The following is a 24,858-nucleotide window of genomic DNA, read 5'->3' as shown; positions in this document are numbered from 1 at the left end:
ATGTTCTACTTTGATCACAGAATGGAGAAAGATTATCTTAAACAAGATGTATGATAGCAGAGAAGAATTAATGTATGTGAAAACATATGGGAAGGAAGCAAGCACTCATTTATTGAGTTAAAAACAGTATGAAATTAACAATTAAATTCTCAGAGAAACAACTAATCCGCTCCTTTAGCTAGTTCATGACAACCTGTACCAAAACAGCGTAGTAATTTTGTGCCAGCAATCATTTGTACAAATTTCCTTCTTAGTGCTTCACATCCTTACACATAATTATTTTACTTTTCTTTAACACCCACACAACCCTTAAAATATTCTTCTAATTTATTTGCCTTAAATAAACCTTCACCATGCTAAAAAGGTTCTGAGCTTCAAACTGATTTCTAAGAGCCATGGCTTAAAAGGTTATTTATCTCCCTCCCTGCCTGGAGCATGCTATACTTACATGTTTACTCCAAATCCCTTAAAGAAGCTGTGATTGTATTACTCTCAATTACATGTAAGAACAAAATAAAGGATACAGTTCTAAAACAAAATGGGTTTTCTCTATTTCTAAATTATTAAGTTGTTAAAGAGTAACCGTTTGAACACATAAATGCTGATTTAATTCATATATCTTTTATTCTTTTGGCAAACATCAAATAATATGAGCAAAACTGTATTTTTCACTATAGTTATACACATTCTTTCTTGCTTTATACAAGTTGTAAACATATTTAGGTGGATAAAATTCTTGGCTAAAGACACATTCCAAAATTCTGACATATACTTTTCTGAGTTAGGACAAAAGAAAGCTTATGAAACTTCCATTAGACCATTATCATAAAGCAAACTAAATTATATACGCTGCTTTTAAATTAATATCTGTTTCTTTCATGTTCCAAAAACATGGAAATTTAAAGGCTTCAAATTTAGGTTACAGCTAAAATAATTTTCACCTTTTAAGTTTTATGAAAAAACAGAAGCTGACCAACAAATCTTGTTCATAACCAAACTGGCTATTTGAAATAAATAAATAAATCTGTAATCATGAAAATTCTACTCATCTTGTTAGAAAGAAAAAAACAGCAATCAATAAGTTATTTTAGAATACTTTAGATGGAATTTATAACTAGCTATAATGATATCATTTTATTACTTCTTAATGTTTATCTTTTAAAGTAACATATTATATCAAAATAAAACTAAGTTGTTTAGTATTTTATAACTTCATTCTTTTATAAATTCGACCCCCCAAAAATTCAAAACAAAGATTACAAAACAGGCAGTCTTCAGAATATATTCATTTGGCAGACAGAATGGTTTTTAATCTCTTGAACTGGAATGCCTTCATGCAGTGCTCACTTGTTCTCATTGACCACAGTCCCTACCACCTTCTCACGTTGTCACCAGCCCGGCATGTGAGGCTGACACCCTATTTTCAATAATATAGAACCCAATATATACTTACAAAAATGAGTTTCATTCATGGAGCAAAAATTCAAATATTAAAGCTTGATGCTTAATCGTACTTATTTCTAATGTAGGAAAAACAGATCAAACCAAAAAGGTCTCATTTTCGTAACAGTACTTCCTTATATAACAAATCATTAGATACATATGGGTACTATCTTCTTAGAGAGAATACTGTTAGGACTAACCTGAAATCTGAGCTAGATAAATTATTCACAGAAAAGTACCACATACTGATTTTGCTTAACAGCCTTGGCTCCCAAACAGTGGCTTTCAATTTTATCCATACATGTAACAAGAAGATTCTCAAATATTTGATTTAAAGGAAAAGTTATTATTAATAAGATTAACAAAATAACAAGCAAAAAAAGGCTTTCTTCTAATCCTAGGGAGTGAAGCAAAGAGAGAGATCTTTTAAGACAAATTGGAAAAAAAGAATTGAAAGTAAATTTGGTCTTGGACCTTTTTTCATTGCTACTCCTTCAATTTTTAAAAGTTATATGACAGAAGAGGCCACAAATTGTTTTTCACTGAAACAGGCTAAAGGAGAGCAAAGCAACTGAGTTGTGACGGAGAAAACACAAGAATATACAAATTTGTAGTTATAAGGTTATAAAAAAACAATGGTATTAATCTCATTTTGAATTTTAAGAAACAGCAAGAAGTAATGAAAATTAGAAAGACAATCTGTTAGGCTTTTTAAATTACACACAAATAAAAGGTTAATCTTTAATTCTTTAGAGATTTAAATCTGATAGAGAACACTTATTTACCTTTGAATTTATCTCATTTCTTAAAACTTAACAAGTGATTCCCTTGTGAATAAATATTTTAAATCATTAATTATTAAAGCAAGCTTCCTAGCTGCACTTTGATAGCATTAAATAAAGCTTCACATCATGACCCCAACAATACCAAAGTCACTGCAATCAAATTCATTTCCAAACATTAACTAAATTTGCTATCACCATCACATTATTAGAATGACAAAGAGATTGGGTCATTTTATTTCTTCAAGAAAAACTATATTGAAATGGTTACTGAAAGCTTTTAGTAATGTGGAAAAAAAACATTCAAAATTTATTTCAATGAAGAACAGACGTTAAGTTCCTATATTAATTAAAATATCAGCAAATAGGGTGGCATCTCAGTATATAAATGATGTTCTCCACAAAGGACTTAAAAGTGTTTTTAAAATACCACTAAGGCAGGTTAGTTTCTCTGACACATTTTTTAAAAACTGTTAATAGCTTTGTCATAAAACAGATTTAAGATAGTTGTGTTTTTCAGTAATGTTTAGAACAATCCAGCACTTAATATGAATACCCAGATCAGCACACTGTACTAAAACATAATTGTGCAACATTTTGTAAACTAGCTGCAATTTTCAGTAGCTGTGTTCACCAACCGTGTAACAGAATTGTAATGTTCTCCTAAGCCGTATGCATGTCTCATATATCTGAAATGAAAAAAGGAAAAATAAGTAGTTTAGACAAAAGTAATTCAATGTATATAAATGCTGATTATAGATATAAAACCAAGCACTTTGAATGAATTACTCCACAGGGATATCATTCAATAGACTTCATCAGCATAGTACTTAAAAATTCAACATCATTTGAAAAGCATCAGCAGTCAGTAAGATCCGGTTCAGTAACTCTGTCTACTGAGTTTAAGTTAGGTAAAACACAATCATTGTAGAGAAAAAGAAAAGAATGAAAGGCTGAGTGCTCAAGAAGCTGAAGTTTTTACCTATATCCAAGCCATAATGACTTTAGTAGGTTTAGCTAATTAACACTAAAGCCAATAGCAAATTCTCCATGCTGTGTTTCAGAGAAGAATTCTTTAACATGTAAAATACTTCCACATATGAAGGAAATATCTCTAAGGGAATAAACAGGCAATATATACTTCGGCTTATACACTTGTTGAAACTTTTAGTTTTATTAACCTCAAGTCAGGATAATATGAAAACTAATCCTAAAACTTTGTAACCTCTAGAAATGACTTTATTCTTTATACTTACACTCACTAGAAGTTTAAACAATTACTTAAATCATGTATTTTGACAATGCCTTCTAATTATATAATTCGTTTAACATAAAGTAAGCATAATTAATAAGCATAAAGTAAGTATAATAGCTGAAGATACATTTTTTTATCAACATATACAACCTAAAAACTTTTATTATCAATCTTTTCAAGTATGTAACATTTGATATTTTCAGGTACTTACATAAGTAATAGTGGTTTTTTTGGATATTCTTCACCAACTACAATAGGAGGTGAATCTGCCTGTATTATCTCGATTGGCATTTGTAAAATATGAGACAAGGCTCTTAGCTATAGGAAAGAAAATGTATCAGTTAAGAAATAAAGAAAGGTAAACCTTAATCAAATTATAAACTACTGAGCTACATGAATAGGGCACAGTCAAATCACAGATCTATTCTGTTCCTTCCTCACTGTATACCAAGAGCCTGACACATAGTGGGCACTAAATATGTATCTGCTGAAAAAACAAATAAATGTGATATTTATTAAATTGAATGCAGAAGTTTCAAACCCTGGCTGCATGACAGCTTTTTAGAAACATCAATGTCATAGTTAATTAAGTGAGGGGATTAAGATACTTAAATCACAAATTCCTTTTGAAGGATATTTATTCATAAATTGTCTCTGAATTAGAGAGACAAACTAGACTGGGTTCATTATGATGATCACTTTACTTTTGAATATGCTTGAAATTTTCCATAAGGAGATTTTTACATTATCATTGTTCAGGCACCAGGCCAAATCAACTAGAATTTGGGAGGGGCTGAGGGAATAAATAGGTGGTTTATTTTTTTAAAGCTTTTCAGATGATTCTCATGTACTAGTGCTGAGAACCACCGTTCTATAATTTTCAAGGCATGAGCAGAATGAGTTATGTTTATGACTTGTACTATCTTTTCACAGCATTTCCATCTGATTAATACACGATCTTAATTGCAGACTGTATGATACAAAATTAGAACTTAAACTTGGGTTAATAATAAACATTGAGAGTAACATTTCTTAGGCCTACTACGACCAAGCACACGAAGCACTTTATGTGTATTAATGCATCAATCCTAACAATAACCTTATGGGATAAGTACTACTGTTACACATTTTAAAGACCTAGAATCTGAGGCAGAGAAAGGTTAAGACACCTCCCTGAAGTCAAGCACAAGGAAATAAAACGACCTGCAACTGAACTGAGGAAGTTTGGCTCTAAAGCCCAAGTACATAAACAAATTAACTAATTAACTATTTAACACTTCAATCATAGTGCCCTGATCTATGTACCTGTTCCACTGTAAGAACATTCTGTTGAGAAAATGGTCCGTTTAGGAAGTTTTAAACAAAGGTAAGAAATTACTTCAGCAATATGGAAAAGGTTCTTTACGCATGGTGGCAAATTTAATCCTGTATTCTTCCTTGTAAAATGTCCCTTAGAGGATTTTTTTTCTTATACTTAAAGTAACATTTTCTAAAAGCTAGCACAGAATAGAGAGTGTCAATCAAGCTCTGGAAATCTTAACATCCTTTCTAAGTCTTCTGAGATCATACACAGAATTTATCTTGAAATTGAAATTTACCCTATTGTGAGAACACAACTTTTATTTCAAATGAATTCAGAGACAATTTATGAATAAATGTCCTTCAAAAGATGTTTTAAAAGGTTTTTCTCAATTTAAAAAGAGCCACTTAGGTCTCCAGTTCTCAAATTAATTTGTGATTTAAGCATGTTTATTCCTAATATAATCACAAAGCTGCTATGAGAACTTCCCGAGTTTCAGAGACCCAGAAGAGGCATACAAAAGGAATGGACATAGTTCCCCCTGGTGGCTCAGAATAGGTACAGATAGAGCACTGCTGAGAAAGATTTGAAGCATTCATGTCAGTTTACCTTCAAGCATGGATGTGAAGCCTCAGAGCCACTAACTATTCAAGACAACTAACCACTACACAATATTAATGATACTGCTAGATTCCTCCACCTGGCACTTTAGTTTACAAACTTCTATGCATATACTCCTTGCCTTATTTAATATCAACAAATGACCTACCAAGTACACACAGGGGTTTTATCATCCCCATTCAATAATTAGGAAACTGAGCTCAGAAGGTTGGCTAACTCCCCAAGTCACAAACCTGGAAATAGAAAGAAAAGCCAGGACCCAAACCCAGGACTTTGACTTTCCCTCTTAACCCCTGCCTTTCTAATACACCAGGCTGCCTCATCACTACTTGGACCACTTAAGTGTTTTATTTTGTTTTAATGAAACAAAGTTAATAGTACAATAAACAGAGCTTTAAAAAAAATCCCGATTAAATCACCACAAGTGACTGGACATGTTTTTTTCTTACATGTGAACTTTAAGGCATCAAATACTGCTTTCGAGTCAAGTGAGTCAGTATCAACTAGGAATTCAAGACATAATTGTAAGAGATGTATTATGGTAGAATTTGACCTCTAATTTTACATGTTGTTTCCTATTCTAATGTAATGGATATGTTACTTTTCCAATAGTGATTTTCATCAGTTGAGCCATGAGGGTAAGTTTTACTGTACTTGAGTAAAATCCTCAATTTCAAATGTCCAAAAAGCCAATATATTGCCAGTAGCAGCATCACAAATGGGAACACTTACGAAGATGCAACAGTAGCCTCACTAACTCACAGATCCAACACAAGCCTATTTAAAATGAAATAGTGTGTCACTTTCCAAAGGTACATGCTTAAATCAAATGCCTAAGGATTTTACCCCCCTATTTTCAATGCTCTGTCAGAGAAAAGTAGCAAATATATTAAGAAAAGGAATCTTCAAATAGGGATCATGTGAAAAATATGTCTGAAAACTACAGATGGGATTTAGAAATTTTTAAGAATCCATAATGACTATGAATAATTATAGACTTACCTCAAGCTGACCTCCCCATGCAGCTGTGTTTACAATATCATCACAGTACTTTCCAAACTCTTCTGTAGAGAAAAGATCAGAATATAGCAATTAATAATTTTCATAACTCATGTTATAAGATCACTTTTATAGCTCCCACAATTCCTGATGAAACTACCCAAATTATGAACCTTCTCCTTCTCTACCTGTACTTTCAAGAATTTAATCCACTTCCCAGATCCAAACTTTACTCACTCCAACTTTTTAAGACCTCTCCATCCAAGAGCAAATAATTCATTTCTGCTTCTCTCCTGGAGCTGGAGGCCCAGGGGCCTTAATACATTAACAAGCCTAATCTCTCTCTTTACCCAAGCAATGACCCCAAAACTGCCACCATATTTATTATCTCAACATGTATTTTAAAGCCCAAACCTGCATCTAGAAGAATATACTGAAAGACTAAAAAGCCTCTGTAAAATCAAGTTCACTGTAAGACCCCTTAAGAAATTTGAGAATTAGGGTAAAAGTACAAATGGGTTGAAATTCCCTTCCCAACAATAGCATCAAATAGTGCTTCCACTTGTTATTTCAGAAGTATTTACCTTATTTGCATCAGTATCAGTTCTAGCCAAAGAAAGGGCTTCTTGGATCAGTCCTGAAAGCAAGTAAAAGACCTAACTGCAAAGCTTAATGGCCTATCTTGAGCATATATGCTTTTATAGAGCTAAAACGGGAAATTAACACTTTCTTGGTGAAGAGAGGCGAAAGAATTATAGGCATCTAGGAGAAAGTATGTCCTGTGTGTACATTTAACACACTGCTATATCCCCAGTGCTAAGTGATGGCCTTTAATATTGTCTTAATGAAAGAAGATAATTAAGTCTCTTTTGTCTTTTTCTGTGATTCAGCATGCTGAGCTGCCACTTCCTCTCTACTACACTGATAACCGGCGAAGGTGGGGACTCCCTTAAACCAAAGTCAGCCTTAACTTTCGGCTCCACAAACCAGCCTGGCCAGATGACTTGCTCCCAAAGGACACTACCACACCATCTTTTCTTAAGGATTAACTTTCCTCTCTTACATCCCTTATGCCCCCAAAAGTCAGATTTTACTTGCTCTCTCCTTCATTTGCTTTCTGTGCATTTTTTTACTTCCCCATAAATATCTTATCATAATTATCAAAGGTATTATAAAGAATAGGTAGGTTATTAACTTGTTTCTGGTTTTGCAAAGTTAAATTCTGCCTGAGTATTATGGCTTATTGTGAATAAAATTAAATAACATAAGTATAGGAAAAAAGGAGAAATTAGTTTTCCTAGTCATCTCTGCTTATGGTCTTTAGGCCCTATACTTCCAAAGACTTACCTCTCTCTATGCTTAACTTTGTGAAACATTGAAATCATGATATTTTTTTCTAACAATAATGAATCCTATTCCTATTTTTATCTTATATAAAACCATTAATATATTTAAACTACAAAATGGCTAAGCACTTAAAGGATCTTAATAAAGCAAAATGCCCTAGTATCTATTAAAATTACAGAAAATAATTCTGCCTAAATTTTGAGGTTTCTTTTTCCCCCAAAAGGACTATATGGGTTTTTCTTATTCTCCGTCCTGGGAAGCACTTCAGCAACCACTACCACAACAGCAGCAAGACATAGTAAAGAGAACAAGTTACCTGGAGTATACATGTCTCCTGTATTAGGGTTTGTTAAAAATGGCAGAAAGTCTTCCACATGGCTTTCCATATATTTAGCAGTTTGACTTCTTAAGGCAGCCACAGTCAGAGGGCATTCCTGTTCTTTCAGTTGATCCTCAAGGGCTCTGTACATACAGTGGCCATCAGATGGGATCTGTTTAATTTCCAACTGTCTAGCTGCCAATATGTGAGCAAGTTTTTCACTTTCTACATGTCTAGCTCCAGATAAGTTCTCAATTTCAGCTTCAGCTATCCTTTCTTCCCTTTCCTTTTCCAATGCAGCTTTTTTGTCCTAAGAAGAGGAGAATGTAGGAAAGTTAATTAACAATAACTAGAACTAATTTACATTTATTAAAGAAAAAGAAGGATTCTCAAAACTTTCTGCCAGTTTTTCTTCCTTCTCCCACAAGCACTATCAAATTGATGATCTTATCACATATAGAATTTTCTACACTGTGAACTCCTTTAAAGGCAAATTATCTTTTTCATAGTATGTACCTAGCACCTAGGTCTATACTAGGATAAAAGAAAGCCCTTAAATTTTTCTTTGAAGTCTATTTACAAACTACATGCCAAGTTTCTAAAACTTTACTGATTTCAAAGTACTATCTTAAGACTGAGATGTCTTAGATCTTAAGGCAACATCATTATTATATTTAAGTCCACGCTAGTCCAAGGTTTTTAACTTATCACTCCACCAGTGAGGCATTAATATGCTAAAGACTTTAGAAGGGTACAGAAACTCTATCTAGTTTTTAAAAAATGTGTGCATACACAAACACACATAAGTTACAGACAAAAACATTTTTTCTTTATAACAAAAAATTTAAACATTACAGATAAGACTAAAGTTCTCCTTAAGGACCACTGCCAATTCCAATTCCAATGCCTGCTTACAAGTCTGGTGTATATCCTTCTAGATTTTTTTTCTAAGTATTTTAATATGTATGTACTCATAGAAAATGTATAGAAAAAACTCAACAAAAATGGTACCACACATTATATTCTGCAACTTGCTTTCAAATGTCTTAAGAGATCTTCACATCACAGCATATGCAAGGGTTCAAGGATGGGGTACAATGAGAGATTTGTGACATGAAGGATGGACAAAAGTAGAGTATGAACGGGAAAAAAGAAAAAATTCCTGACAGTTGGACTAGAAAGGATCAAAAAGCCAGAAAGCACTATATGTTTCATAGCTGAACATGATTCATATAGCTAAAGTACCAGAGTGTCAAGAGATGAGGTTGGAGGCAAAGATAGGCTATAAGTGATTATATATTACATCTATGTGTCATAATAATTAAAAAAAAAAAACACTAGAAGGATATACATGAAATAGTTATAGTGCTTTTTTCTGGATGCTACGATTACAAAATAAGATTTGTTTTATGCATGTGTGTGCTTTTCTACATCTTCCCAATTCTCTACCATGAGTATGTTTTACTTGTATATTGGGGGGTGAATGCTTTCAATTTAAGAGAATAAAAACAGCTAAACTAAATTTTACAAATCTTGACAATGGTAGCAAATTACAGTGAAGGATTCGATAAACCAAGGAAAACAGTAAGAAAAGGTAACGATTTTCTCTCTTATAAAATAAAAGCTATTTAAGTTTTCTTCCTCCCAACTCTAACCCTGCAAGTAACACGAACAAATTTATTACACTATATATACCTACAACTATGGATCACAGTGGCATAAAATTTTAAAACATGAGATGGCACTGTTACTTTATAAAAGTCTAAACATTTTCAGAGGGGAGAGGGAGGATAAGCACCTTGGATATCATCTAATCCAAAACCCCTCATTTTCCTCTTCTGAGGAAACAGCATGCAGAAAGATTTCCAAAGGCCAAACAGCTGGTTAGAAGCAGAGCAGGGACCAAGGACAACACTGAGAGCTCCTTCTATCCAGGCACCTAAATCAGAATAAAAGTTGGAGCAGATGGGAGCTGGCGTTAATGATGTTCATGTACTAGTTACTGGAAGAGTGGAACTTCATACTATCTGTAAAACCATTTAAGCCTCTAAAACTAATCTCATCATTTCATTTTGTCCCTAATGCTCTGCTTCAATAAGTACAAAACAATTCTGTTTTTTTTCTAGGGCACTATGTGGGAAATTCATTGAATTCTTTTCTCAGCCACGTTAGCTTACCAATGGCAGTAGGCACTTTCTCTACAACCCTAGTGCTGGTGATAGATAAAATGACAATAATGAAGCCTAATGAAATGGTATATAAGGTAAAAACAGCATGTGACTCATTAATATACTGTTAGTAAAACTGCAGTCATAGTGATATAATAATACAGCAAAAACAACTCTGAAGAGAAATCTTAAGAGCTGGCTACTAGTCCAAGGTTTGCATCAAACTTTCAGAACATCATTGAAACATGAGCTTCAGCTTTCTCATTTGTAAAATAAATTGAACTAGATCTCATTCCAGCTTTTGAATTTCCTATTTTTGGAACCCAGTTCTTCTAATTTCTACCCAACTTTTCTATCATACTAAAGAGCTTCCACTGCAGTTCTATGAATTAAATAAAATATCCCCTATGTTTTTCTAAATTAAAAATAAGAGATTTGCTCTACAATATTCTAATAACAAATCTTCATAAAGTTTTGTCACATTTTTTCTACCAGAGAGATTATCTCCCCAAAGATAAAACTTCACTAGTTAACTGGCTTTTCAGTGTTTGGTGCCTTTGGCAAAGAAACGGGGGGTTCAAAATAAGCCTAATATCCAATTATTGGCTCTGTTTTCAGGTTCTGTTTTTTTAAATAATGTAAACTTTCAGTATTTTCAGTTCCAGAATCCTATTAATATAACAAAGTAATAAGAAACTTTGGCCATTACTCTTAGGGTGTTTTCTCTGCCAAGTGTGAAAGCAGCTGACTGTAAAAGATACTAAATTTTTTAATGGTATAACTGAAAATCCAATTCAGCTATGCAATATTTTAGGTGAAAAGTAACAAAAAGTTTGAGATAGATAAGGGAGTTTAATTTGTTTTTATTTGTTATGTTTCCTCAGGGTCCAGGTGAAGGGTCCTTGCTAAAGACAGGAAGGGAGCTGGGTCCATGTTTTACAGAATTAAATAGGCTACTCTGAGATGTATCAATTTTTAAGTAGAGGCAATTCTGACAAACATTTTGTTATGCTACTGCCAAGCAAAAATTGTGCCCTTTGCTTTTCATCTATAGAAGCTATATGACAATTGTAAGATTATCACAAAAAATACATAAGTATGGAGTTGAATTAAATAACCTCCAAGATACCATGAAATCTAAATTTCAAAATTTTATTAAATCCACAATCATATTTACTCAAGAATAAAATCTTACATAAAGATGAAAAATGCTCAACAATTTGCAACTTAATTGACTTTCAAATCAACAAAAATAGATACTGGTCTTAGACTGAATTATTTAAGAGGCATACTGTGCAGCATTTAATATGGTAAACAATACTATCATTTGTTGACACTAGTTCTCCAGGCTTTGTGTTTGAGCTTTGGAAACAGTATAGTATTTAATATTCACAACAACTATATAAAGTAGATACTGTTTCCCCCACATTTTACACATGTAAAACTGAAGTTTAAAAAAAGCCACAACAATAAGTGGGAGTTAGAAAAACCACCATCTGTATGATACCAGATCCATGCTCCATTAAATTATGTACTACTAAATTATGAGATGCAAAGCTAGCTTAAAAATAAACATTAAAGTCCTAGAAAACATCAAGTGCTAATAAAACAGTATTCGGTACTAAATAGACTGGGTTCAAACCACTTTTTCAAAATGAAAAAGCCTTACTTTCCTTTCTAAATCTCATTCCCAGTTTAGTACCATCATGAACTCATTAATTATAATAAATCAGCTTCTTTACGGCTCTTTGATGATGCAAACACTCATTTCCACTTCTTTTTTTTGAGCATGCTCTTTCTACTTCAAGCATCCTACTTAAACAAATTCCAACTCATTATTTAACACCTAGCACAATGAACTTTTCCTTCTTTGAATTTTCACTGCAACTAACCATTACATAGCTACCTACATAAATCTCTGAGAATTTTGTACATCTATATATATCTTGCTTAAGTTCTAGGTTCAAATCCTTATTTCACCATTTAATTCCACAGTTTCTAACCAAAATTGTGCATCAGAATTACCTGGGCCCATACCTTAAAGACTGTGAATTATTAAGTCTGGGAAGTTGTATTTGTAAAAAGATCCTTTGTACACCCCCTCCCTAGCTCCACCCTCCTGTGAGAACTGGAAACTGGACAAGTTATTTTATAGTGCCTTAGGCCCATTTTTCTTCTCTATAAAACAGAGATAAGAAATCTTACTTATTGAATTACTGTCAGTACTAAATGAGGTTTCATATAATGTGTAAGCTTAGCACAGTATCTGGCACATAGCAAATGCTTAGTAAATTTTGGCTCAAGTCCTGGGACAAGGAACTCCATCTCTCTCTCTCTTTCTCTTTCTCTCTCTGTCTCTCTTTCTTTCTCTTTCTTTTCTCTCTCTCTCTCTCTCTTTCTTTATTTTTCTATTTCTTTCCTATAAACATAGTATTGAGTACACAAGAACTGTCTTAAATACTTGGTGACATGACTTTCATACCCGTCTCTTTTGTGCTTTTGATATCCGAGGCGGCTGATTCTCAATACCCAAGTTTGAAATGTTAACAGCAACAGAATCTATCTGAAGGAAACAAAAAGTATTAATAAGTTAATGAAAAATACTTCTAAATTATTATTCAAAAGTATTAGATTATTAAATTTTTCTTGAAAAATCACAAATATGTATAATCCCACAATTCAAATTTGAATAATAGCACTAGCTATAGTATTAGATGACATGGTTTTGTCATCTCCTTTCTCTGTTTTTAAGGGAGAATTTGTCAGATTTCTAAGAAGTTTCTTTACAGCTCTTCAAGATAATGTTCATCCCTGTATGATTTCCTTATCAGAATGCCTATTCCATTAATCCTGTAAGTACAAATTTACTCAGCATTCCACCATTCCCTTCTTTAAATGTTCATAATACTTACAGGATATATAAGGTCCTGTGCTGGTTCAGTTCATTACTATTTTCATACCCTCAAATACGGCAACAAAGGCCTTTCTCAATCTTCATTAGCTGGACCCTGATGAGTATGGCACTTTTTCTATCACTTCTCATCTACAAACTGATAACTATAGGTAGAAAATGTAACTTATAATTATCATTAACCTACTACAGTCAACCTTAATCACCAAATGGTTATCATGTTTGCTGAAGCAAGAGAAAAGATGCTAGACTTGTAATTAGCAGGATTAGTAGCTAGTATTTTATTACTGCAACTATAAATTAAGCTAGTTTTTAGTATGACACATACATAAAACATACTGAGCCCTATAATCACAAGAGAGTCAGGAGTCTCCAAGGCTATGGCCCAAATGATTAAAATATTAAAATCAGATTAAGACTTCAAAGATTGATTATCAACTTCAGTGAAATTAAGATTCTTCTACTTCTCAGTGATTTGCTAAAATTTACAAACTGCCATGCTGACAATTAACAAGTACTGAAGCAAGAGAGAAGCATCTGGAAAAAAAAGAAAGCAATGACATAAGAATTCAGGTAGTGTTCAGAAAGAAAACAAGCTTAAGATAGTGAAAAAGATGTTAGTTCACAGTAAAATAGGAATCTGTATTTTAACAGTTGAATAATTTGTAGCCTAAGAACCAAACATTTTTGTCCTTGAAAACCTAGGAAAGAAATCTCAAAATTGAAAAGCCTGAGAGTGCAAACAAAGCTATCTCACTAACAGAAAAGATGGGGATACAATGAGGAATACCATGACAGTGACAATACAACTAGACACAAGGAGAATTATGCTCTGTTACTTGGAAATAAAATATGATAAGGGTGAGGAAGGACTGGACGCTGATGACTAGCTTATAAAGTTAAAGAAAATGAGACTATGTTTAATATAACAACCACTGTAAGTCAGTACGGACAAGCTGTTTTCCCTGTCAACAAGCAGACCAAAAATGAAACAAAAGAATTTAATGATGATAGATAAAATTTTGCATAGAGAGGAGCCAAGATGGGTAGGGCAGAGGAAATTTCCTCCCAAAACCATTCATAGTTTTGAAAATACAACAACTACAACTATTCCTAAAAGAGAGAACAGAAGATACAGTACAACAGACAGGCTACATCTACATCTGCAAGAACTCAGCACCTCATGAAGGGGGCAAGATATAACCCGCGACCCAGTGGGACCCGAGCTCTCCCCACACTCCAGCCCACCGGCAGGAGGATATGAGCCAGACCAGGGAGGGAGTGGGAGCTCAGGACTGTTAAATACTCAGCCCTAGTCATCCTCACGGGGAGCAAAGACACAGCACACAGTGTGCTGGATATTAGGGAAACGGAACAGTAAAAACTGCAAGCAGGTCCCCACACCAGTGCCCCTGGGACAAAAGAAAAGCGAGTACTTTTTGAAAGTCTTAAAGAGACAGGGGCTCCACAGCTGGATGGAATCGTCCCGGCACACTCGGCCCAGCAGGCTGGGAATCCCAGGGAACTTCGGGAGCCCTAACACCTGGGGTAGCAGCACAGCTCTAAGCCCCTCACAGGGATAAATGGCGTGCTGTTCATTCCCCTTCCTGCGCGGCCCCGCCACAGCAAGAGAGCAGCCTGTGAGCAGCTGAGCCCACAGTGGCCGCCCAGAGCATTCTCCACAGCCTCCCAGGCCAGACTCAGTGGCCCTGCCAGCACACGGCACCCGAGCACAGACAGAGGAAGCCGGGACAGGGCGCGAAGGGTCGCCGTTCTCGCAGGAGAGCACACTGGGTGTGCCTGCCACTCCCCACAGGACTCTGGGCTGCTCCACCCACAGTAGCTCAGGAAATAAAACCAGAAGCTGCTCCCCGTGTGCGGTTAACCGGCACAGGCAGCAGAGAAGGGAAAGGTGACCAGCAAGCAGGAAGGGACATTGTTCTCCCAGCTGACACACATGCCACCTGCCTGTGACTACCTTTATTGCCATGAAAAGTCAGAAGAATTTGATCCAGTCCAGAAATACCCAGACAACCCCCGAGATCGAGCCTGGGGAGATAGATTGAACCAATATTCCTGAAAAGGAATTCAAAATAAAGGTTATAACCATGCTGATGGACCTGCAAAGAAATATGCAAGAGCTAAAGGACCAAATTAGGAGGGAGAATACAGAAATAAAACAATCTCTGGTCTCTGGAAGGACTTAAGAGCAGACTGGATGAGATGCAAGAGGCCATTAATGGAATAGAGATCAGAGAACAGGAACGCAGAGAAGCTGACGCAGAGAGAGATAAAAGGATCTCCAGGAATGAAAGAATATTAAGAGAACTGTGTGACCAAACCAAATGGAACAATATTCACATTATAGGGGTACCAGAAGAAGAGAGAGAAAAAGGGATAGAAAGTGTCTTTGAAGAAATAATTGCTGAAAACTTCCCCAAACTGGGGGAGGAAATAGTCTCTCAGACCAAGGAAGCCCACAGATCTCCCAACACAAGGGACCCACGGAGGACAACACCAAGACACATAGTAATTAAAATGGCAACGATCAAGGACAAGGACAGAGTATTAAAGACAGCCAGAGAGAGAAAAATGGTCACCTAAAAGGAAAACCCATCAGGTTATCATCACACTTCTCAACAGAAACCTTACAGGGCAGAAGAGAATGGCATGATATATTTAATGCAATGAAACAAAAGGGCCTTGAACCAAGAATACTGTATCCAGCATGATTATCACTTAAATATGAGGGAGTGATTAAACAATTCCCAGACAAGCAAAGTTGAGGGAATTTGCCTCCCACAAACCACCTCTACAGGATATTTTAAAGGGACTGCTCTAGATGGAAGCACTCCTAAGGCTAAACAGATGTCATCAGAGAAAATAAAATCACACCAAAGAAAGCTGACCAACCAAATACTAATTAAAGGAAAAGAATAAAATCAACTACTCAAAAAAGCAGTCAAAGGAAACACAAGAGTACAGAATAAAACACCTAACATATAAAGAAGGGAGAAGGAGGAATAAGAAGGGAGAGAAATAAAGAATTATCAAACTGTGTTTATAATAGCTTAATAAGCGAGTTAAGTATATATGCACCCAATACAGGAGCACCAACATACGTGAAACAAATACTAACAGAATTAAACGAGGAAATAGAGTGCAATGCATTCATTTTAGGAAACTTCAACACAACACTAACTCTAACGGACAGATCCACCAGACAGAAAATAAGGACACAGAGGCACTGAACAACACACTAGAACAGATGGACCTAATAGACATCTATAGAACTCTACATCCAAAAGCTACAGGATACACATTCTTCTCAAGTGCACATGGATCATTCTCCAGAATAGACCACATACTAGGCCACAAAAAGAGCCTCAGTAAATTCCAAAAGATTGAAATTCTACCAACCAACTTCTCAGACTACAAATGTATAAAACTAGAAATAAATTGTACAAAGAAAACAAAAAGGCTCACAAACACATGGAGGCTTAACAACATGTTCCTAAATGATCAATGGATCAATGACCAAATTAAAATAGAGATCAGGCAATATATGGAGACAAATGACAACAACAGCACAAAGCCCAACCTTCTGTGGGATGCAGTGAAGGTAGTTCTAAGAGTAAAGTATATAGCAATCAGGCCTATTTGAAGAAGGAAGAAGAATCCCAAATGAATAGTCTACAGTCACAATTATTGAAATTGGAAAAAAAAGAACAAATGAGGCCCAAAGTGAGCAAAAGGAAGGACATAATAAAGATCAGAGTAGAAATAAATAAAATTGAGAAGAATAAAACAATAGAAGAATATCAATGAAACCAAGAGCTGGTTCTTTGAGAAAATAAACAAAATAGATAAGCCCCTAGCCAGACTTATTAAGAGAAAAAGAGAATTTATCTACACACATCAACAGAATCAGAAATGAGAAAGGAAAAATCACGATTGACCCCACAGAAATACAAAGAATCATTAGAGAATACTACGAGAATCTATATGTTAACAAGCTGGAAAACCTAGAAGTGAACAACTTCCTAGAAAAATACAACCTTCCAAAACTGACCAAGGAAGAAACACGAAATCTAAACAGATCAATTAATTACCAGCAACGAAATTGAAGTGGTAATCAAAAAACTACCCAAGAGCAAAACCCCCAGGCTCGATGGATTTACTGCAGAATTCTATCAGACTTACAGAGAAGACATAATATCCATTCTCCTTTAAGTTTTCCAAAGAAAAGAAGAGAAGGAAATACTTCCAAACTCATTCTATGAAGCCAGCATCACGCTAATACCAAAACCAGGCAAAGACCTCACCAAAAAAGAAAATTACAGACCAATATCCCTGATGAACATAGATGCAAAAATACTCAACAAAATATTAGCAAGCCAAAATCAAAAATACATTAAGAGCATCATACACCATGACCAAATGGGATTCATCTCAGGGATGCAAGGATGGCACAACATTCGAAAATCCATCAACATCATCCACCACATCAACAAAAAGAGGGAGAAAAACCACATGATCCTCTCCATAGATGCTGAAAATGCATTTGACAAAATTCAACATCCATTCATGATAAAAACTCTCAACAAAATAGGTGTAGAGGGCAAGTACTTCAACATAATAAAGGCCATATATGACAAACCCACAGCCAACATCATACTTAACAGCGAGAAGCTAAATGTTTTTCCTCTAAGATTGGGAACAAGGCAGGGATGCCCACTCTCCCCACTGTTATTCAACATAGTACTGGAGGTCCTAGCCATGGCAATCAGACTAAACAAAGAAATACAAGACATCCAGATTGGTAAAGAAGAAGTCAAACTGTCACTATTTGCAAATGACATGATATTGTATGTAAAAAAAACCCCTAAAGACTCCACTCCAAACAACTAGAACTAATATCGGAATTCAGCAAAGTTGCAGGATACAAAAATAATACACAGAAATCTGTTGCTTTCCTACACACTAACAATGAACTAGCAGAAAGGGAAATCAGGAAAACAATTCCATTCACAATTGCATCAAAAAGAATAAAATATGTAGGAATAAACCTAACCAAGGAAGTGAAAGACCTATACCCTGAAAATTACAAGACACTCTTAAGAGAAATTAAAGAGGACACTAACAAATGGAAACTCATCCCTTGCTTTTGGCTAGGAAGAATTAATATTGTCAAAATGGCCATCTTGCCTAAAGCAATCTATAGATTCAATGCAATCCCTATCAAAATACCAACAGCATTCTTCAATGAACTGGAACAAATAGTTCTAAAATTCATATGGAACCACCAAAGACCCCAGAGAGCCAAAGCAATCCTGAGAAGGAAGAATAAAGTTGGGGGGATCTTGCTTCCAAACTTCAAGCTCTACTACAAAGTCACAGTAATCAAGACAATTTGGTACTGACACAAGAACTGAGCCACAGTCCAGTGGAACAGAATAGAAACTCCAAATATTAACCCAAACATATGGTCAATACAATAAAGGAGCCATGGACATACAAGGGGGAAATGACAGCCTCTTCAACAGCTGGTGTTGGCAAAACTGGAGAGCTACATGCAAGAGAATGAAACTGGATCATTGTCTTAACCCCATACACAAAAGTAAATTAGAAATGGATCAAAGACCTGAATGTAAGTCATGAAACCATAAAACACTTAGAAAAAAACATAGGCAAAAGTCTCTTGGACATAAACATGAGTGACTTTTTCATGAACATATCTCCCTGGCCAAGGGAAACAAAAGCAAAATTGAACAAATGGGACTATATCAAGCTGAAAAGCTTCTGTACAGCAAAGGACACCACCAACAGAACAAAAAGGCATCCCATAGTATGGGAGAATATATTCTTAAATGACAGATCTGATAAAGGGTTGACATCCAAAATATATAAAGAGGTCGTGCACCTCAACAAACTAAAAGCAAATAAGCCAATTAAAAAATGGGCAGAGAAGCTGAACAGACAGTTCTCCAAAGAAGAAATTCAGATAGCCAACAGTCACATAAAAAGATGCTCCACATCGCTAATCATCAGAAAAATGCAAATTGAACCACAATGAGATATCACCTCATACCAGTAAGGATCGTCACCATCCAAAAGACAAACAACAAATGTTGGTGAGGTTGTGGAGAAAGGGGAACCCTCCTACATTGCTGGTGGGAATGTAAATTAGTTCAACCATTGCGGAAAGCAGTATGGTAGTTCCTCAATATGCTCAAAATAGAAACACTATTTGACCCAGGAATTCTGCTTCTAGGAACATACCCTAAGAATGCAGCACTCCAGTTTGAAAAAGACATATGCACCCCTATATTTATCGCAGCACTATTTACAATAGCTAAGAAATGGAAGCAACCTAAGTCTCCATCAGTAGATGAATGGATAAAAAAGATGTGGTACATATACACAATGGAATATTATTCAGCCATGAGAAGAAAACAAATCCTACCCTTTGCAACAACATGGATGGAACTAGAGGGTATGATGCTCAGTGAAATAAGCCAGGCGGAGAAAGACAAGTACCAAATAATTTCACTCATACGTGGAATATAAGAACAAAGAAAAAACTGAAGGAACAAAACAGCAGCAGAATCACAGAACCCAAGAATGGACTAACAGTTACCAAAGGGAAAGGGTCTAGGGAGGATGGGTGAGAAGGGAGGGATAATGGGGGAATGTGGGGGGAGAAAGGGGGCATTATGATTAGCATGTATAATGTGGGGGGGTACATAGAGGGCTGTGCAACACAGAGAAGACAAGTAGTGATCCTACAACATCTTACTATGCTGATGGACAGTGACTGTAATGGGGTTTGTGGATGGGACCTGGTGATGGGGGGTGTCTAGTAAACATAATGTTCCTCATGTAATTGTAGATCAATGATACCAAAATTTAAAAAAAAAATTTTTCCATACACATAAGAACTTTGCAACTTTTAAAACTGGAGTGTGGTTATGGAGTCTATGATACTTTGATACCCAAAACCCATGAAATAAACTATACTGTATAAAGTTATAACAATTCATCATTCACTTTCTAGAGTAAAGACAGCTCTGATTTTGTATTCTGGCTTTGACACTTAATAGTTATGAATTCAGGACAAAATTTTTAAACTCTTTTAGTGTGTTTCCACTTGACATGTAGGATTAGGTACACTTACTTCATAGGTAACACTCCACGTTGTAATTATGAGAATCATATGAGCTAAAGCATGCAATATATTAAAGTGTTTGGCACATAATACACACTAGCTGCAATGACAGCAACAGATATTGGTTAAAATGATTATAGTATGCTCCAATTTATGGAATAAACATCAGTAAATTTTCATTCATTACATGTAATAATACTTGTTCATAAAGCACTTTTATAACTTAGAAATGGCTTCACATTTGTTGTTCCATTTGATTCTTTAAAAATCTTGTGCTTAAACAGCAGAGGTATTTGTATCATATCACTTGCAGAGAAATTTATGCTCATAAGTTAAAGTAACTTGCCCAGGCTACAATCCTATTTAATGGCAATTGTGGGACTAGAAGTCTGGTCTTCCAGCTTTCATTTGGTGAACCTTCCTCCAGTCCACTTTATCAATCTCTTCATCTTTTGGGCAAGTAAACAGTTTAAGAAGTATATTTCTTTGCTGACCTTCCTTACAGGAACACACTAATATGTAAATATAGTCACAAAAACATTAATGAAAGGCGGTGTATGAGTATGACTGACTGACTTCATTTCCCTCCAGTTTTATGACTTCATATAACAAATTTTATGACTTAGTTTGTCAGAGTGGACACTGTTTTCAAATACTGTAGGCAAAGAGAAAGATTACTTCACATACTTCACTCTCATTCGAAGTCAGCTTCAATTGCTCCAGTTCCTCTCTATGTTTCTGTTCCATTTCTGCTTCTAACTTGGTAACATCTTCAATGAGTTGCTTCCTCCTCTTTTTGTCATTCTTGGGAACAGCATTCTTCATACCCTGAATTTTGGCTGAAAAGCCACCAAAATCATCAAGTCAAAAACCCAGGTACTAAGCGGAAATGAGAAATAGGAACAGTAAGAGGATGGTAAGAAGACAAGCGCATAGAAAAAGTAATTATGGAAGCAAGAAGAATAACTGCGTAACAATCATTTACAGAGAGTCCAGGTGTAGCTTAGACCCACCCACCCCAAAATATCATTAATATAACCCAAATTTGGTGCGCTAGGAGGAGGAAAAAGGAAAAAAAAAGTACTGAAGTTTCAAATCCTTCACGTATCCCTTCTGCGTCCTCAAAACTGGGGTAAGTTATTTCAAAACGTACCCATTGGAGTCAAGTGTCGGTAACTGGGGCAGGAATCGGAAAGGGGGACGGGGGAGGGAGGCGAACAGTCTGGGTCCGAGATCGTGGCTTGGGGGTGCCTCCAGTTACCAGCGCCGAGCGGCGCCGCGCCACAGCAGGACCGGCGGACTGACCGGAGGCAGCTGCGCACCGTTTGGGGGATTCAGGGAACGCAAGGGCCAGGGGGCGGCAGAGAAGAGACCACCAGAGACTTTGGGGCGATCCGGGAGGATGCAAATTCCCTCTTCCTCCAGACCGACCCGCCACGCGCCCTTCCCTGGGTCCCGGCGACTTTCAGGTTCCCACTCTCCCGTCACCTTGCAACTCCTTCTTCTCTTTGCGATGCCTTCTCACCAACTGCTCCTCCTCATCAAGCTCCTCTGCAACGACTGCCTCCATGACGACCAGGTAGCCCTGCACACGCGCAGGAAAGAAACCTGCACCACCGGCTGGCAGGCACCTTCCACCCCTCAACTCTCACCCGGGACACCATTGGCCGCGGCTGGGACCCAGCCCCGCCTTCAAGGCGGTACCGGATCGCCCAAGAATCACTGGAGCGGAGAAAAGAGACTGGGAGCCTGCGCGTGCGCATTCCCGTGTTCAGGTCTGATAGGGCGGGGCGCGAGGAAAGAGCGGGAGGGCGCGCTGGGGTGTGGCTTAGCCAGCCGAAGTTTGCAGTCTCGCGATTGACTAGCGTGCGAGAATTTAGGAGCGATAGAGCTGCGCACCAGGCTATTGGTCCTGATTGGGGCGCGCACAGGTGACGTAAGGGGAGCCATTTTGAACGGCCGTTTTATTTCGTTAGTTCCTTCGAAGACTCTCTTCTTCACTTTTGGTCCGGTTTCTCAGGAGCTCTTCTAAAGGTGAAAAGGAGAAGTAAAACATTTCAGTAAATGTAAATGATTATCAGTGGGCATCTTTGGGCTGAATCAATCGAACGGTAAGGAATTAAGTTGTTTTTATTGTTTTCAAGGTCCAAATACCGCATTTCTGAAAAAACAGCTAAGTAAACGAGAAAATGCCGCCTCTTGAAACGGAAATAGCGGAAGGAACAGATCGGAGACTAAGGATGGAGTATCATATGACAGAGATTAAAGAGCTGTGCTCAGCGATAAAGAGAATAGTATCAGACCATGTGAAAAATAGCAGGCATTTGAGAGAGAGAACGGAAATGTGCCAGCCTAATGGGGCACAAAATCGAGTTTCTGAAGTAAATGCAAAACAAGAGGAATCCTCACAGCAAGCGGAAGAAATGGAAAAGAAAGTAGAAGAGAGACGTAGAGAGCGGTCCAGTAGATAAAAATCTGTGCCTAATAAGAATATCTGAAACAGGCAAAACAAATGAAGCTGAAACGATAAATAACTAATAGAAGAAAATTGTCCAGAGTTGAAGAGCAAACCAGATCTGCAAGTAGAAAAGGCTCAAAGATACTTTTTTTTGAAGTTCAGCGAAAAGAAAGCAACAGCTTGACATTCCTGGTGATGTTTTTAAATTGGAAGAATGTAAAAAAATTATACAAGTATCCAGAGAAAGCAAGTTTATTTATAAAGGGGCAAAAGTTAGGCTGACTTCTCTCTGACATCAGATTTCTCTCCTGCAACTCTAAATGCCAGAAGATAGTGTAATAATGCTTTCAGTTTTAAGGGAAAATAATTTTGAACCAGTATTTATATATCTTGGCAAGTTATTTCTGTATGAAGGCAATTGGAAGACATTCACAGATACGCAGGGGTTAAAGTATATCACCCAATTATCATCCTTGAAAGCTTTACTGAGTATCACAGCCAAAGAATGAATTAAAGTAACTAAATAGTAGGGGAGTGAGTGTATGAAAAAATTAGTGGTAAACTTTTAACTAGTTAAACAGTATTAAGATTGTTATAGGTAGTTATAAAACCAAATGCAAAATAGATTTTTAAGTTGGGTCTGTGATTTGTTTGAAAAGACATGCTAAACGTTAAATAGAGGAATGAATACTGGATTTTTTTTGGCATGTAGTGTAGATATGCATGTTCTTAGCTAAACATAAATAAAAGGGCTTTGTCACTAGACAGGACACATTCCAAATGTTAATCTGACAAAATGGGAAACCAGTTGGTACAGTTGTATTACCCCTCTTTTTAATTGTAAAGGAGAAAAAAGTTACCAGTTCGTAATATACTAGTACTGTAAAAAGAACATTTCCAAATCACTGGTTGGGGAGACAGTGGATTAAAACCTTTATTTTGTGTATACATCTTGCCTGAGGAAAATCAATAGGTACTGCTGGTGTAATAGTTCATTATAAGTAAATTTGACATTGAGGTTTAAGATGAAAATAGAATATATATTCTAATTGTTTGGATTGTAGCTGAAGTGGTGAAAAAACAATAAAAATAGCAAGGAGGTATTAAAACTAGCATAGGATAAATTGACAGAGGTATAGATAAGGTACCACACTCATAAACAGGTTAAATATTCCTATTAAAAATAATTCAGATTGGATCAAAAATTGCTCTGTAACCATGGATACTCTCATTTGTATTGCACAAGTATACAAGTTTAAAGATAATGGAAACAAGTCATAGAAGTAGGCATAAACATTTTTTTATTAGAACTCAAGCTACAACGAATTATAAAACAGTACAGGATGTTTAAGAGGTTTTATGGTAAATAACATGGCATTCAGAATGTAAAACGTTTGATAATCTTGATGTGAGTGGTAGTTATACTGATGTATGCATATGTTTAAAAAGTTATAACTTAAAATTAGTCTGTTTTATGTACTTAAAATGAATAGAGTAATTCAATTAAAAACACTGCAAATACTATTGGACTGAAATATAGTCTTTAGTAAATCAAGTAAATAAAAAGTTGAAATAAAGATAACTAAATAGTTAATGAGACTTGTGTATATTTCATTTGCATTCTTTTCAAATTATGAAACATTTCTTAAATTATAGGATACGGAGAAAACTAACGCATTTCTAGAATGCACAAAGATCATGTTGCAAAACTTAAAAACTCAGTTTAAATGCTAAAAAAATCACATACTTGAAATTTTTGAAATGTTCCTAAATAACTTCTGGGTCAAACAGGAAGTTATAACAAATACTGTTAATTTAGGAAATGGAACAATATGGTGTTGTACAGTATATGTTATGGGGTAGATGTACAAAAATCAAGGAATAGAATGCAAACACTAATATGCAGGATGGAATATGCACCTACGAAAGACCTAATTACAAGTTTCTAAATTTTGCTACCTTCCAATCCTATATTTAATATAAGCTATTCTAAGTGCCATAATTAACTTCTGGTGACAGTTTTCTCCCAAAGAATTTTAACATAATGGATTCTAAGCTGCTGACAAACATTGATTCTCAAAGATGGA

General features: G+C 35.9%; 1 protein-coding gene and 1 long non-coding RNA gene across 3 annotated transcripts; one reads left to right on the top strand and one right to left on the bottom strand.

Annotated features, from left to right (window-relative positions):
* Positions 1–601: 601 nt before the first annotated feature.
* Positions 602–22,032, bottom strand: OTUD6B (OTU deubiquitinase 6B). 2 transcript variants are annotated; one of them, XM_036995567.2, is made up of 7 exons: positions 21,802–22,032; positions 21,001–21,152; positions 12,717–12,797; positions 8,064–8,376; positions 6,404–6,465; positions 3,692–3,798; positions 602–2,914 (listed from the first exon to the last, which is right to left on the bottom strand). In XM_036995567.2, the coding sequence occupies exons 1-7, from the start codon at positions 21,881–21,883 to the stop codon at positions 2,830–2,832; spliced, it is 882 nt and encodes a 293-aa protein (XP_036851462.1). In that variant the 5' UTR covers positions 21,884–22,032; the 3' UTR covers positions 602–2,829. The 2 variants fall into 2 exon arrangements, with proteins under 2 accessions (XP_036851462.1, XP_036851463.1); XM_036995568.2 differs by lacking the exons at positions 12,717–12,797; positions 21,001–21,152; positions 21,802–22,032 and adding an exon at positions 9,865–10,003.
* Positions 22,033–22,094: 62 nt separating this feature from the next.
* On the top strand, positions 22,095–24,370 carry LOC118967867 (uncharacterized). The gene is made up of 2 exons (XR_005055160.2): positions 22,095–22,347; positions 22,458–24,370. It is a non-coding gene; the product is annotated as an uncharacterized lncRNA (long non-coding RNA).
* Positions 24,371–24,858: the final 488 nt, after the last annotated feature.

Source organism: Manis javanica, chromosome 2 (genome assembly GCF_040802235.1).
Source record: "Manis javanica isolate MJ-LG chromosome 2, MJ_LKY, whole genome shotgun sequence".
NCBI lineage: Eukaryota > Metazoa > Chordata > Mammalia > Pholidota > Manidae > Manis > Manis javanica.
Note: the sequence above shows the minus strand (reverse complement) of the source record. Positions and strands in the feature narration are given on the sequence as shown.

What these genes read in the sequence shown, in the direction of transcription:
- OTUD6B (XM_036995567.2), bottom strand. Translation starts at nt 21,883, where the DNA reads ATGGAGGCAGTCGTTGCAGAGGAGCTTGATGAGGAGGAGCAGTTGGTG. An exon ending in AGAGAAGAAGGAGTTGCAAG is followed by an intron (nt 21,153 to 21,801) that starts GTGACGGGAGAG and finishes GTGGCTTTTCAG; the next exon opens with CCAAAATTCAGGGTATGAAG. An exon ending in CAAAAGCACAAAAGAGACGG is followed by an intron (nt 8,377 to 12,716) that starts GTATGAAAGTCA and finishes TCCTCTTCTTAG; the next exon opens with GACAAAAAAGCTGCATTGGA.